Below are 17,292 nucleotides of genomic sequence, written 5' to 3'. Positions count from 1 at the left end.
GAAGAGCAATCTTCTATTCTGCTCTTACTAATTTATCATTCGTTTCTGTTAATAATTTATGAATCCGTAACCCCTTCTTTAGCGAATAGCTAGTATTAGTATTATCAACGTTGACCATTTTATAGGTTTCTTCTTTATTTATAATGCAGCTTTTGTGAAAGTTGGTTAACGATGCGGATGAAAATTAAATTTTTGTATTCAAAACAAATTCGAATAGCACAAAAAAAATCGTTAATCAACGGTTCCATGTACAAGGTACATTTTGGGAATTACTATCATCTTAGCACAAAAGGAAGAATCAAATAGTAATATAAAGTACCGTAGTACTGTATGTACGCATGTTTTATTCTTATTAAGAAAAAAGAAGAAACTCCAAGCTGTATGTACTTTCAGCTAGGTAGTTTCGTGCAACGTTATATGCTAGTGCAATGCAAGAACGTATATATTTCTTTACAAAAAACAGTAATATTCACCAGGAAAATATACATTGTACCGTACAAGCTGTGGTCCTTTTTAGACGAGCGGATAGGGACAGTATTAGCACCTTGGGTAATACATGCTAACAACACCAAACATGGCCTGCCTAACCTATCCACGTATGTATATAATAGCTTAAATAAACAAATTATAATTTGCCAAACCTATTTACATGCTTATTTATGTTATTATATGCCTACGTGGATAGGTTAGGCAGGCCAGGTTTGGTGTTGTTAGCATGTATTTCCCAAGGTGCTAATGCTGCCCCTAGCCGCTCGTCATTTTAGGCCAGTTATTTTGAAAAATCAAATACAAGATAATGTGTATTGCATATGAATATTAAAAAAGAACAGAAAAAAACTTGAGTGCACGTTTTATGCATCTTCAGGCATGTAGATTCGTGCAAGGTTTATTACAATGGTGCATTTTCTTTGTATCTACGAAACGTAACACCATTCGGAAATTGTTCCTTGTATATACGTATCAACGCCGTAAAGATACTGCTGTACCTGTCTCTATTATTATTATTCTTTGCCAGTTTTAAAGTTAAAGTACAAAATCTCGCACAATGTAATTAAAAATATGTTACTTCGTATAAAACGTTTCCTCTAAGTAGTAAATACCGAAAAAAAAACTTTGGCATTTACGCTTATGCTCTCCCACGAATATTAGGGTAGGGTTCGTTAGGTTAGGTACAAAACCAGTAGGAAATTGTTCCTTGTACATGCATGTCAACATCGTAAGGATGCTTGTTAACAGTAAACTTTTTTTTTTGCCAATTTTGGAAGTTAACATACAAAATCACACATATACAATGTATACGTTTCTTAAAAGATTGGTATTACGTCTTATGTACTACTAGGTAAGCAGGGTTGGCATGTTTAAAACAAAAGTGTTTAAAACACTTTGTTTTAAACGTTTAAAACACAGGGCTTTGTTTTTTTTACAATTGTTTTAAACGTTTAAAACAATGTGTTTTAAACATGTTTTTTTTAGAAGTGTTTAAAACACATTTTGGTACTTGATATTTCATAGTCTGTGTTAATTTTTTTGTTTGGCAACCCTGTATTTTCATTGAATCTGTGTCAATTAAACCGTGCTTTACGGGTTTCACTTATCGCACAACACTTGAGCAACCTTATGTTCTGACGTCGCAGGAGATCGCTATAAGGGAAATGTAGGACATGCTGTCCCAAAATGTTGGACACAAAATATTTTCAATAAATAATACATATGTCTATAGAACATGTTAGAAAATAATTGAAAAATGACACTTCAGTTTTAAAAAATGAATTCTTAAAAGCAAATTTTCAAAACTTGCAATCATACTAAACAATGCACCTCTTACTACAAGATTTAAATAATACTTCTCAGAGGAGCCAATTTTTCTCAAAATTTCAGGTTTAGTCAAAATCATGGTCAAAATATATTTAGGTTAGAGTGGACAGTCAAACTCTTGAAATTATAGAGACCAGTACCAAACATTTTACAGACTTTATGAAAGAAAGCATTTCTCTTGTGAGTCTGTTGTGCTGATGGTAATGAAAGCACACTCTCAACATTTGCACTATGACCTGTAATGGCAAAAAAATATTCATCCAATTACCGTAATTTGAAATGGTTCCAAAAGTTTCATCTTGGATAGTTTTTAGTTCAATAACAGGGTGTCTACCAAAATAACACATCCAGAATTCTTGACATTTTCTGGACTTTTCTAGACTTTTCCCGTTTTTCTTAACATTTATTTATTCGACCCCTACTTAGGTAAAGTTGGAAATTCGTAATTAAGAAAATAAATATTTATTTAATGAAACCCCCTAGATGAAAACTGAAGCTGTAACTATTTAAGAAGCACAAGGTAGCAAAACTGTTGCGCGACAAGAAAGACCCGTGCTTTACTGTAGAATTCGAAACTTCTCAGTTCTTCGTTTCGTACCGTCCTATAAATTTGAGACTGGTGGAAGCTGGAAACTAATATCTGAATACACAATGCGTGATTTTGATCATGACGTGAATTTTTTTCTCTTGGGATACGATTCATTGGTTTGTATAACTGAATGAAGCGCAGATGCTTACTTTTGGTAACATAATTTTGTACTTGGAAAGATAAATTGATCTGGAGAATCTATTATCACATTGCAGGTTGTTTTCTGCTATATAAACTGTTCAGGCAGAGAGAAATATTTCACTCTGATTTTTCCAGGACGACGATAGTAATTCTATAATATTTAGTTTCTTGAAGTTTAGATGAATATGAATCCTAACCTACTTCAGCAGTGGCGGAAAAAAGGGGGGCTATTACCCACAACTTTTGTCCCTGCAGTAGAGGTGTGCGGGATCTCGAAAAGTCGGGATCGGAAAAAAATGACTTCCCGATTTTTCGGGATCCCAAGCAGTCGGAGAAATGCGAATGGTCATTTTAAAAAGTCGTCAATTTTCGATGTTTTCTGGATTGTAAATGTCTGGAACTTATCGAAAATTGTTAGTATTTGTACCAGAAGTGCAAAAACAAGCACTTAAGATGGAAATTACGTGTAGAATTCGAGATTTCAAGAGCGTTGGGAAATTTCGAACATATCCCGTTCCGAGAATTTCCCGACTTTGTCGTGAAATTGAGAATTTTCCCCGTCCCGAATGTCGGGATTTAAAGAATTTCCCGCCCCGACCCAAAAAATTCTGCCCCGCAGTATGGTAAACCTTATCTCCAAAGGGAAATAAACTGTCCTTGCCGCCACTGTACTCATAAAAATGAGTATTTTATCTTTAACGACTTTAACTATAATTTACTGGGAAAAGGTTGACTTTCTTTTGTTTAAAACGTGTTTAAAACATGTTTAAAACATGTTTTTTTAAACTCCTGTTTAAAACTATGTTTAAAACAAAAAAAACATGTTTTAAACAAAAAAAACAGTTTGTTTTGTTCTTTTTAAAAAAAACACAAATTTTGCCAACCCTGTAGGTAAGTAGTTTCTTGCAAGGTTATTATTGTAAATGTGTGTGTTTGTAAAAAAACACACCACCATTCGGAAATTGTTCCTTGTACGTACATATGTATGAACTGGACGGTAAGAGTAGCTACTGCTAAATATTATACGTGCATTCTTTGCCAGTTGTTATTCGCAAACAACACATTACTTGTTTATTTGCAATGTTACATTCACACCAATGGCGACGGAAGTGACTCTAATAATATTACACGTGTTTTAATCTTAAAGATTACAAATTACCAGGAATGCGAAAAAGCAACTGATGCATGGTGTACATTTCGTGTATTGCGTTTGGTTGAAAAAAATTGTTACAGCAAACACACATTCATTTCTTTGGAACGGCATTTTAATACAATTTTGCAAGCATCAAACGCATTACTTTAACCTGGTTTTATTTTCTGTACCCTCATGCACTGAAATCCTACATACGAAATTACAGTGAAATTGCTAATGCTAATATCAATATACAACATTTTCGGAACACACACGAAAATGACCACCTAATATTCATTTTTACACATATATTTACAAACGTTGCTTTATTTATTGCCGTTTCTGGGACAATTTACAAATCCGCCTTTTTTTGCTGTTATTTGGTAATGCAAAACATGCAGCAAACTTTCGCAATTTGCAACAGCTGATCGAGACTTTGCCATTTTATCAACTATAAAAGTGTAAACACAGATTATACTAGGTGCTGCACGTATCTGTTGGCTGCACAGTGTACTGCTTTTCCATGTTTACCTGGCACTTAACGCGTTAGGCGGAGCCCCGACCGCCACTTACGTTACACGGGACTTTAAGTGCTAGGTAACTTTAGGCGGACATTGAACAACCGCAAAATGGTGTTAAGTGGGGGATAAGACGTTGAGCGGAGATGGTGCAACCGGCCCTAACTCACGTTTATTTACGTTCTAGAACTGTTACACAGTTACAAAACCGCGTATTTGGAAACACTGACCGGTTGTTACGTCATGAAACGCTCGCAAATATTTGGTTCACGTAGTAGACGGACATCAAGGGAACAGCTTTCGTGCATTGGAGTGACATTAATGTCGAAAATTACATGATTTACCGGCAAAAAAAATTTCAACGAGGTGAAAACAAACTTCCAAGACCTTCCTAAAGTATAAATAAACCCATTTCGGTAAGTACTTTCGGAGCGATTTTACAATACAGGGAATTTCTCCATTTTGTTTGAAATTCGGCATACTCACTAATTTTGGCCCCCTAATCACGAATCTGCAGTCAAAATTTGGCGCTCACACGTGGAAATAGCAAAATAATCGAAATTAAGTTCTTATTTCCACACCCTCGATTTCCGAATTTCCCGCCGGTTCCGGGCTCCGCCCCTGGGGTAATCGACTTACCGCCCCCAACCGCTATCGCGGCCCCGCCTATATCTATAGACTCCCTGTTAAGGGCATGTTAGAAATTGGCCGGATTCACCTGCCCCCAAATAAGCGCGAAATTTATACGTGAGCGCCAAATTTTAAGTGCAGATTCGTGATTAGGAGACCCAAATTAGTAAGTAACCGAAAATTCAAACGAATTGGAGAAATTCCCTGTATTGTTAAATTATACCGTACTTTCTCCTGTAAAATTGAAGAAATACGTTTTGGGGATACGAAAATTTTACCAAAGTAACTAACTTAAAAGATTTGATGATGTGAAGAATTTTGAAAGTTTTCCCTGTATAAAGTTCAACCCAAGATACAAGGTTTTCTGTTTCATGAGGGGGAAAAAGGCCGAGTCTGCTGCCACGCACGTGTCGGCAATAAGAATAAGCTTCAAATTTAAAAATTCAACGATAGGAATCCACGCCAAATGTAGACAAAGGTGTTCAATACGATGTGCGATAAGTAAGACCAATGAATTTCTTTATTTTCTGTGAACTGTGGAGTCTGTGATTTACGATGATCTGTGTGTTGTTCTCTGAAAAGTTGTTTGTTTTTTTTAATATTTCGATTGTTACACGTTGTTTCTCGTAAAAGTTTAGAAAGCTTTTAGATAAAAAACATCAATCCATGACAGTTTGGCAACTTATATACCTAGTAACGTAAATTCATGTATTACCGACAGTAGGCATATGATCAACCAGAACTCTAATCTGGATTATTTCTGTCCCGAGCAGAAAGCAGAAAGCAGTAGTCTTTTGGTAAGTAAATTGGCATAGTTCATTTCAAGTTACAATAAGAGGTAGAAAGTTTATTATTTATTGTTGATAACAGAAATAAAGTTCACTTGGTTAGTATTTGAACACAGTAATCAAATTAAAAAATGCATTAGATCGAAAAAAGATGTGTGAAAAATACAGAAATCAGGTTGTATTTTCATATGCTACCATTTAATCCAAAGAATAAATGGTTCCACAGTTTTCAGAATTCCAAGAATTATAATTTTAGGTGAGTTCAAACAATATAACTTTATGAGTAAAGTTTGTTCTTGAACGACACTTGCAAAAGTGGTAACAGTCTCTTATAGGGAAAACACATTTTTCAATTTTATAGGAGAAAGTACTTACAGAACTGAGTTTCTGTAGACTTTTAAAAGGTCGTGGAAGTTTTTTTCTCCCTTCGTTCTATTTATTCGGCCAGTAAAACATGTATTTTTCGACATTACATTGCCTCCATTACCTTCGACTATGTGATCCAAATGTTCCTTGCGTTCGATGACGTAACCCCCGGTCAGTGTTTCCAACGACGCCATCGTTTTCGCCATATACACGTAGCATCCTTCCCCACTCCTAACATAAACAGCCAATAGGATAACATTAACTTATTGAAAGCGAGAGAGAATTGCTTTGCTATAATGTTATAATATTAAACTAGAACAACAAATAACGAAACTGATTTTATAAAATAATTCATATTTGTCCTTGCACATAAAATGATTAAATAAAGATTTAGTTTACGTATTTTTTAACACAGACAAATTACTTCAATCAGTAACATTATCGTATGAGGGAAACGGATTCCTTCAAATTTACAAGAGAAAGTACTTCGGAAATCATTTTCTTTAGCGTTATGGAAGTTCCTGAATGTAGATTTGATCCATTTTAATGTGAATGCGTGTTGTTTTCTGCGAAAATCTCTGTCCGACATGCTGTTTCTGCTCCCGCCATTTGCTTTCTGCACGAGAGTGCAATGTTCCGTGTGTTAAGATGATGCAACCCCGTAGCCAGTGTTTCAGCCTCGCCGTGTTTTCACTAGAACATGACGTGTCGAGTATTTTTTTTAAAACTTTTTTAACTATGCTTGCCTAACCTAACTTAACCTAACCTAACCTTACGGAAAATGGTTTTTGGGGCTAACATGAATGGTTTGTGGGGCTAACATGAATGGTTTGTGGGCCTAACGTCAATGGTTTGTGGGGCTAACGTCAGTGGTTTGCGACGTATTATCATAATTTCAAATCCGGGCACGAAAGTAGATATTTTCCTGTGAACGAGGTTTCAACACTGCATAAATCGACAAAACACACTCAGAACGCCCCCTAAACCAGTACGCTATCACGGTCATAATGTGTTACAGATTCGAAACAACAAGTAACAGTAAGTACTCGTAAATCTAAGAAATAGACATTGATATACATTATTTCACTTTAGGAAATGTTCCACATTCGAAAATAACACATTAGCTATGTAAAGAAGTCTGAAATATATGATTCGTAGGAACAAAAATCGATATTAAGAAGAAATGTATTTAACTTGTGCTTAAACAACAAAATTTGTGTGAAAGATAGAGAAATAATCCTAGCCATTTTGGATTTGAAAAACAATGAAAATGCTGCATACAAGGTCAGACAATAAAGTAATGAGAATGATTTTATATTGTGAAAAGGAAACAAAATAATTGAACATTGTTTGTTTATTACTAAAAGTACATCCCTCCTGCAGCAATACAGTAATTGGCACGGTTGGCCAACGATCGATGCGACATCTGCAAGTCTTCATGTGGTATGACTTGAAGATTGGACGTCACAACCTGTTGACTGGTCCTGTTCTCATCAAAAGTGTGTAATTTCAGCAGCAGCTTCACTTTCGGGAACGGGAAATAATCACAGGGGGATAAATCTGGGGAGTAAAGACGATGATTCAACACATTCACTTGTTTTTGGACTAGGAATGTATAGACAATCACTGCTCTGTGGGACCGTGCATTATCGGGGAGCAGGAACCAACTGCCTGGTTCAGGATACTGAGGTCTGATATGGTCAGTTCTCTTCCATAATCAATCCGAGCACTACGATAGTAACAACCAATTACACTTTCACCCTCGGGTTCGATCCCCGGCCGGTTCAAATCCGGGAACTTTTCTAACGGTGAAAGCGGCCCCGGCGCCCACCCAGCGTCGAATAACATGGGTACCTGGGGGAAACCCTGGGGGGTAAAGGCGGTCAGGGGCGTGATGCTGATCACATCACCCCCACTCACGACCGGATCAAGAAAGTGTGGGGCGTTACCCCCACACCCCCTATACGCCTTCATGGCGTTGTGCTATGCACAGGGGAACACTTTACCTTTTTTTTTTACCCTCTGGAACAATTTCATCTTTGCTATCATTAAAAAAAAACACAACATTGTCTTCACCCTTGGCTTTTCAAGCTGCATTTTCTTGCCTCTTGGTAAATTTAGTGACTTCCATTCAGCAATTTGTTAGTTCATACAAGGACTGTAGTACGAGGGGCGATCAGGTTGCTCTGACCCTAACATAGAAAGAGCGGCAATAGGGTTTCAATTTTTTTATTATTTTTCAACTTACTCCCCTGCAACTCCAAAGCACTTTTCCCATCGGTGCTCCAACACCTGGATACCTTGCAAAAAAAATTCTTCCGACTGGTCCTCCAACCATGAGTCCACAGCCCTTATCACCTCAGAATCATCAGAAAATTTTTGCCCACAAATGTCACTCTTCAAATGTTTGAACAAATGGAAATCACTGGGGGCCAAATCTAGGGGATAGGGTGGGTGGGGCAACAATTGGAACGATGCATCTGCGATAGCGGCCCTCGCAATGCGTGAGGTGTGGACAGGTGCATTGTCCTGGTGAAGGAGCACACCACGGGTCAACATCCCACGCCTCTTTTTCTTGATGGAATCACGTAATTTCTTGATTAGGTCACTGTAGTATGTGCCAGTGATGGTTTGCCATCTTTGTAGATAGTCCACAAGTAGGACACGCTTGCAGTCCCAGAAAATTGAGGCCATCACCTTTTTTGCTGACGTTTGCACCTTGAACTTCTTCTTGGTGGAGAATGTGGGTGTTTCCACTCCATGCTTTGTGATTTTGTTTCTGGGTCGAAGTGATAGACCCATGTTTCATCCATAGTTACAAATCGGGGAAGGAAATCGTCTATATCAGCACGAAAGTTGTCAAGAAGTTCTTGACTGATGAGCACTCGGGTGAGCTTCTGATGTGGGGTGAGGTTTCGAGGGACCCATCTTGCAGCATTTTTTTTCATTTGCAATTTCTGGGTTATTATGTCTTGCACAGTGCCATATGACAGGCCACACATCTCAGCAACATGACGGATAGTGACTCGACGATCCTTCAGCACGATATCGTGGACTTTGTTAATGTTTTCTGTCGTCATGACAGTTTTTGGTGCTCCACCTGCATATTCATCCTCACACGACTCTCTCCCACAATTAAACTCACGACACCATCTCTTCACCATACTGTATGAAGGAGTACTGTCCCCTAGTGTATCCACCAAGTCCTCATGAATTTTGGATACCGTCCACTTCTTCTTCACAAAATATTTGATCACCGCTCTCACCTCAGTTTTCTCCATTCTGGCACATTGACACAACTTCACTCAGTTAAACCCCTGTAAAAAGAAAACTGTACGCTACTGAGACTTACAATTCAGAATGAAAGCATATAAAGGATCACTAAACAATAGCAAAATAAAAAATCAATCATAACGTCATTCCTTCTATGTTAGGGTCGGAGCAACCTGATCGCCCCTCGTAAAATGCTCTGTTTTGTCCTCCACAACAATAGAATTCAAGAAATGTGTATTCCAGCAAGCAGTTTTCAGAATGTCCTTCATGAAACTTGATGTTCACTTGTTGCTCCATAGCTATTACGTGACGACACCCTTGCACCTCCTTCACGACATGGTGGCATAATTCCCAGCATGCCTATCGCAAGTTCATGAGTTGTTGCCAGGTTGTGGATTATGGACCACACTACATCAGGAATGCATTACTTCAGAGATAGAATGCACATGAGGGAAATTATAAAATCATTCTCATTACTTAATTGTCGGTCCTCGTATATTATTCTGGATAATTATTAGCCTATTAATTCTGAATAAATGTTGCAAAAATACGTGAATAATATAATAACATAAGTTAAAACATAAATATATATAAATTTGAAAACAATTAAGTGTAAATAATGTAATCCACGTTCTTAACTTGAAAGTATATGAATAAGATAAATTCAAATATATGACTGAAATGTTCCTAACATGGCGGTCTTTACAATCTTTTATGACAAAATTAACTTTTTTTTTTACCCAAGAACATTCCCCATAGGCCTTATAAAAATTCATTTTCATACTAGAAACACCATGATACAAACAGCATATGTTTCGCTATATAGGAATAAGAAAGGCAAATAGGCAAAAATCTGGGTACTTTAGTATTATTATAGGACTACCTCATTTGTCTAATGGTAACACTGTTAAGCCTTGTTTCCATGTTAATAAAACATAAAAAAGAAGAAGAAGAAGGTGACCCTGTTAGAGAGGGTGGAAATGTTACATTTTTATGTATATTTTTATACTATAAAAGTTTGCCTTGATCAGCATTTTAATGTTTTACTAATTTGTCTACGTTAAGTTATATTCCCCTCGTCAACATGAGTCATTTGAATATTAAGAAATATATATATTCTTATTATATAAATAAATAAAAATATAAGGTAAAAGTCAATTACTTACGCCAATGTGAGTTTCCTTGGTCGATATATGCTATGTTTCGTGGGTTCAACCACCCCCTTCTTCAGGTGCTATCTAGCCATCACTAAAAACCCTAAAATGACAATTGGTATGGATTTTACTTTCAAACTCTGACAAGTTTTATCTAATTACCTTTCACCATTTCATACTCGAACTCTTTTCCTTGATTGATAAACTTGACGTGGCATGGTGGTGATTCATGCCTAGATAGCGCCTGAAGAAGGGTGCGGTTGAACACCTTTTTATTTATTTATATAATAAAAATATATATATTTTTTAATATTTGTCATAAGTGAGTAATTCGCACAAAAGAAAAATATGAAAATGAGTCATTCGGTTAGGTTAGGTTCCATAAGTGGGAATCATATTTGGCGGAATACGATTTGGAGGTAGTCTGTATAATACTAAAGTACCAAAATCTGCACCCTAAGGATGTGCAAAGTAAAGTTAAATAAAGCAGATCAAACCAAGGCAAGTGGTAGTGTATGAACCATTCATATGTAATTTGAATTGAATTCATGGTATGAATATGTTTACATGAAATATAACCCATTACTGAATGTTTAAGAAGTTGTATTGCAGGGCAGAATTTTTTTTTTTTTATGTTTGCTTGATTTTTATAATTCTAAAAGTTGTGTATTTTAGATTCACAATAAGTAATCACAAATTTTTGTTACATAAAACTGTTTTAAAAAATAATAATAAATAAAAAACAATACCACTTTTATAAGTTTGGAATCAATTAATATATTCCTTTTAAATAAAGAAAACACACTTCAAAATTTGGTCATGCACAAAAATGCTCTTTCCAGAGTTCAATTTTCATAACATCAATAATATTAAGATATAGATTATAGATTTACAACATGGTTACATATTATGTTATTTGCTTCTGTAACAAATTGCTTCTAATTTGCCATATAACATTAAAGAGGTGAATATTTTGTAGTTGATTGGATTGATTAAAACTTTATTTAAGGTGATTAATTCATATTATCCTTCTACTGGAAAATGTTTTGTCTACTTTCTGCCACCCATTGCCTGTATATCACTTCAACAATCTGTCAAGGATTTTGCTTGGATTTTCATAATTTCTATTCACTTTCTGTTTCATTTTATGTTTTCAGTTTCAGGTATCCAGGTTGCTTTTCCATTATCCTTCTTCATTATAATCAGTCTTTCATCTGATAGAAAGGTAGAGAAAAGGAAAGTTAATATTAAATGCAACATTATAATTGTTCTGTAATGAATTGTATTTTTTAAGTAATTGCAAAGAAGCTCCATTGTTATCACCTTGACAATTGTTAACCCTGTGTATATTGTTTGAATGTATTTCCAATGTATGTCTTGCTGACCTCCATGGCAGAGCGTAGCATGCTACGATGCCAGGGGTCCCAGGTTCGAATTCCAGCTTGGGCATGGATGTTCTTTGTGTTCAATTTCATCATGTCATTCTCATTGTCACAATTAGCTAAACAGTGGCAGAAAAGAAATGCTAAATAACATAATCAAATCAAATCAGTGTATATCTTGAAAATCCAGTAGAGCGTCGATTATCCGAACATCGGTCAACCGAACGACCGCTTAACCGAACTGTGTACTCGCTCACTTTCAGATATCTGTAATGAAAAAAGTACGTGACTTAGCTGCTCGTAAGCGTGTAGGCCTGCTTAGACAGACCAAAATAAAGGATTTTTTTAAACGTTAATTTTGTGTACTGTGTGTATTGTTCATGCAAAATGCGTATGTAATATGTACATATTTTTGTTTAATAAACTGTACCACATACTATATATTCCTACTAAAGTTGCCTTTGTACGTTAGTTTGTAATACATACTTAGAGAGATGCCTGTTTTTATGAATAAATTTACTGTACAGTACTTCTTTTTGGCAAATAAACATGTACAGTTCGATTATCCGAACAAACCAGTTTTCCGAACACCCATGTCCCCCAATTACTTCGGATAATCGATGCTCTACTGTATATGCTTGTTTGTAGCATTGAAGTGTCAAGAATATAGAAAAGTAACCCAGAGTTCATACCAGGTGTGCTGGTTAATAATTCTTCATTTTGTCGCTGGATGTCGCTGGAAGCAAGGGTTGTTGCACAGTCTCAACTGTTACGTCAGTGTGTTGCCAGGACAGTACCTGTCAAAATGCCGTGGATGTGCAACCGAGTGCGAGTGATCGTGATATTGGATTTGTGTGGTAAACATGTCGACATTCAAACCAAGTAAGGAGCATGTGTGGCACGTCCTGCTTTTCTTGTTCAATCAAAAGTAAAACGCGAGTGAAAGCCATCGTATCCTTGTGGAAACGTATGGTGACAATGTCCTAATGCAAGACGCGTGTGTGCGTTGGTTTCGACGATTCAAAAGTGATGATTTCGACTTGAAAGACAAAGATCGCCTGGGCCAGCCGAAAAAATTCCAAGATGCTGAATTGCAAGCACTGTTTGACGAAGATGATATGCAAACGCAACAACAACTGGCAGAGAAGTTAAATGTTGGTCGCCAAACCATATCTGATCATCTTCATGCCATGGGAAAGATCCAGATTGGGCGACAAGACACGGAAAAGTGATTTTGCAGCATGACAACGCCTCATCACACACAGCGAAAGGCGTCAGAGACACCATTTCTGCACTTGGTTGGGAATTCTTGCCCCACCCACCATACGCACCAGACTTAGCCCCTTCGGACTACCACTTGTTTTCATCGATGTCTCACTCACTTTCGCAGTAACACTTCAACAATTACGAAGATGTCGAATAATGGCTTGCTGACTGGATCACCTCAAAATGTGAACGATTTTTCTGGTAGGGCGTCCACAATTTGACGGACAGATGAGCAAAATGTATAACTAGCGATGGCGCATACTTTGAATAAAGCATTTGTTACCTTTCTCCCCAGATACACTTATTTTGTTTCAGATCAATTAAGAATTATTAACCGGCACACCTGGTATAATGAAAACCATGTTAACATGGACATTTGCAAATAATTTAATAAAGTATCAATGTTTACTAATTTCATTTTCTGTTTTTTAGGTCATGTTAACAAGAAGTCTTCCAACATAAGCTTCCTGATGCCACCACATAAACTCCCTAAGCCACTCTTCAGTATTGCTCTCCACCTGACAGAGGCTTTGGTGCATCTCGCATGCGAAAATATTGAACTGTGGTATGGCAACTATGATACAGAAGAGTGTAGACACCAGGTCCAGGTGCTCCAAGATTACCTACTTCACAACATTCCAGGGATTGTTATGGACGAACTGTGTGAGGAAAGGAAAGATAGTGCAGTTCGCCTAATGAACTTCAGGGATGTTCGCATAAAGCTTGCTGTGTTCATGCATCGCAATATGAGGAAGTTCTCTATCGATTCAGCCACGTTTGAGTGTAAAATTCCTCTGGTTGATAATTTTTGGGTAACACAACTGGCAAAACTTTCAAGGCTTGTCATTCTTGATCTCCATCTAGTGTGTACAGATGAAATTTTGGAGGTTGTTGGGAAGAACTGTCATAAGCTTGAAGAAATCAATATTGTTTCGAGGGTAGAACAGGACAATTCCGGCAAGGGGTGTGGCATGTTCAATGCCCTCAAATTGAAGTTTTTTGTGTCGGATAAGGGTCTGTGTTATCTTACGAACTGCAAATTCTTGAGAAAGGTGACTATAAATAAAATTCTGCGGAGTCAATTTGGCGGCCGTATGATGACGGACAGTGGTATCCGGATGCTGGTAAAAGCTCTTCCTAGTCTAGAATATATAAGTTACGGTGACATGGGCTCTGTGATTGCCCACGATATGGATGATGTCGAGAAGCTAAATCTGGCCTTTCTGAGCGACCTACACCCTAAGCCAAATCATATAATGGCTGCATCAAGGCTGTGTCCGCATCTTCAACATTTGAGCCTGTGCATGCCGATGCGAGAAGAGGAGGAGGCAGAAAGTGCAACGTATGTCCTGCAGACATTACTGGAGTGTGATCTTAAGCTCTTGGTTCTCGAACTTCAGCATTTTCCGTTCAGTGACACTTTGATTCAGTACCTTGAAAGAAAAGGTCGGTTCCTTACTAGTCTTCTGCTGCAGTCCACAAACCCTATCAATTCGAAACATATTCTTCTCATCGGCCGAGCCTGTCCTACAATCAAGAATCTGCATCTGAAAGAGGTTGGCCCAGAAACAGACGAAAGCCTACTTCATAACTCAAGTCTACTGGAGGTTGATTTCAGTTCAACTTCCAGGACCTCAGTCTTTAGTAAACTGCAGTGTCTTTATTTATCAGGGCGGAGTTGGAACCCCGAGGTGGTGTTACCGTTGTGCATCAGTAAAGCGAAAGAACTCTCAACGTTAAGTTTACTTAATCTTAGCCAGAAAACTCCGCTAGACAGAGCAGTGCAATTAGTATTACAAGAAAATCCACTTGCAGAATTGAAGTCACTCTACCTCTTCTGTGGTTGCCTATTATCTATTGCTGTAATAAGACATTTCTTTGAAAACTCTCCCAAACTTACGCAGCTCACATTTTGGGAGCATATGGGCCTTCATGCTGACCATGTGAGATCACTACATGAGGAGATTGCTAGAAACAATTTGGATATCAAAATCTGCTCGTTAGAGGTTGATTGAGTAGACGTGTTTGAATCTGGAAACAACCACCTTTTACGTTAATAGTCCAGTGAATTTATATTCTAAGACTTTTCATTGTATAATAACTTCTGGAAAGTTCAATGAGTTATTGTTGTTATCTAGTGTTGTTATTTATGATGTAAATTTCTTAAAGTGTCCATTCCATTATGAATATTGATGGTAACAGTGCATATAATCAGTACATCTGTGTGTTGCACAATTGCAGATGTCTGCTTGTAAGGTGAAGTTTGTATTAACAGAAAAGAGGAGTATCTGTAACTTTAAAATATAATAATGCAAAGATTAATAATCCAATTGCTTATATTTGCAATTTTGTAATTATACACAATTTGAGATGCTAATTTTATTTCCTAACAAGTTCTTTGATAGAAATGTTTGCTGTGCTACTAGTCTTTCTTTATTATTATTATTATTTTTGGAATGTCCCACTTCTGTGTATTGTTCTTCACTATCGATATTGTCATCTCACTTTTAAAATGAATGTGGACTTTCTAAAATGTCTTCAGACTGGTATTATTATTAATAATAATCAACCATGTGCACACTGCCATGAAGCCATAATGATTAAATGTTTAGGAGCATACTGCAAAGTAAAGCATTGTTTCATTAACACTTGGGATATATGAGTTGGCTTAACATCCAGCAACATATAAATTAGTGTTTAGGAATCAAGAATTTTGCATAATTTAAGATTGTTCTTTGATTTGATTTGTTCAACCATGAATCTCTGCAGATACAGGGTCTACTATGAGTCACTTTCATAGAAAATTGTATGGAGTCAGTTCTTAGGTGCTTTTATATTAGATTTCGCTCAAAATAAAAAATATGTTCTATTTAATTGTATATTCATTATGGGATGATTGTAACTTGTTTCTCCATTGTAGTAATCTGCACACACTATGTATTCTGATAATGCAAGCTTTTTTTACATCAAAAATAAAATAGACAAAGGAATTGCAAGCAAAAACAATATTAATGATAATAAATACAGGATGCTAAATTACAATGTGCCTAACTTATCTATTGCTCAAACTGATGACGTCTATCACATGTTGATGAAATGTTTATACCTTCATGTTACACATAACATAGTGACTATACACGTACACAAATCATCTTCACAACATATTGCTGATTTTTTTTTTTTTTTTTACTAGTCAATGACATGAACTAGAATTTCGTGTATATGCAAGTAACTTTAGCTAATATGCACTGTTGCCTTCATCTACTTATGTATTATTGATGATGTTAATATCAGTTTTGTTAAGAATTATGAGTTGTTTTTTTTTTTGCAGTGCCATAAAATGTAAAATGTATTTCAGGTTCTCAGGAAAATTATTACAATATTGCAATCCAGGAATAGTCTGATTTACATGGTAATATATATTCTTCTTTGGACAAATTTAGCAGAATTTTATGCAATAAAGTGATGTGCTTTTTTTTTATATATATTTCAAAGAGAATTTCACACATGCTGTCTTACATATTTTGCAATCATATTAAATATTATTTAAATGATGTACATTCAATTAGTCTGAAAGATTTTTATTTTTCGGCTATTTATCTTCAACTGTTAAAATCTTTATTAAGTATGTTGTTCTGTAATCTGAAAGAGAATAAAACTTATCATCAGTTTACTGTTTTGGTATATTAGCAGTTAACTTTGAAGGTTTAAATTTCACCCTGATCTAGATGGATGCTTTCATAAAATTTAGCTATTTTTGTAAGACGTTAACTTAACCACTTACTTCCCAAATTAGAATCATAAATGGACTTACTCTACTTAGACCAATAGCTTTTGTGATGAGGTTTCAGGTAATACCAGAAAAACAAGGATGTATTTTGTATGAGAACACACATTCACTCACTTGTGGTAAACGGGGAAACATGCCTGCACAGGTGTTGGCAAGAAGTAAAATCCTGTCAACCATGAGCCTCACACAAGAACAGAGTTTATGTTACTGTAAAATGTTATGAATGTTTCACCGAGATCTTTCATTGGAGGTTTCCTGGTATCCCTGTAACAGTACGTGATCTAGTGAAACGGTTTTGCTATGCGGGTCGTGTTCAAGATAGTCCTATAAGCAACCACCCATGCGTGGTAATGCCTACTTTACTGGAGGAAGTTCAGCTAAGAAGACTGCACTGCTCTCCCTGGAAGTCGCTTCGGCAGCTATCAAAGCAGGTAGGAATATCTTATTC

General features: G+C 36.5%; 1 protein-coding gene across 1 annotated transcript; it reads left to right on the top strand.

Moving 5' to 3' along the window:
- Positions 1 to 5,615: 5,615 nt before the first annotated feature.
- LOC145998936 (uncharacterized) lies at positions 5,616 to 16,717 on the top strand. The gene is made up of 2 exons (XM_083135737.1): positions 5,616 to 5,622; positions 13,487 to 16,717. The coding sequence occupies exon 2, from the start codon at positions 13,525 to 13,527 to the stop codon at positions 15,067 to 15,069; it is 1,545 nt and encodes a 514-aa protein (XP_082991863.1). The 5' UTR covers positions 5,616 to 5,622; positions 13,487 to 13,524; the 3' UTR covers positions 15,070 to 16,717.
- The last annotated feature ends 575 nt before the right edge of the window (positions 16,718 to 17,292 follow it).

Source organism: Lepisma saccharinum, chromosome 14 (assembly GCF_977018435.1).
Source record: "Lepisma saccharinum chromosome 14, izLepSacc3.1, whole genome shotgun sequence".
NCBI classification, from domain to species: Eukaryota; Metazoa; Arthropoda; class Insecta; order Zygentoma; family Lepismatidae; genus Lepisma; species Lepisma saccharinum.
The sequence above is the reverse complement of the archived record's forward strand: the minus strand, read 5'-3'. Positions and strand labels throughout refer to the sequence as shown.

Bases quoted from the DNA above. Each gene is read 5' to 3' on its own strand.
- LOC145998936 (XM_083135737.1), top strand. From the start codon at position 13,525: ATGCCACCACATAAACTCCCTAAGCCACTCTTCAGTATTGCTCTCCAC.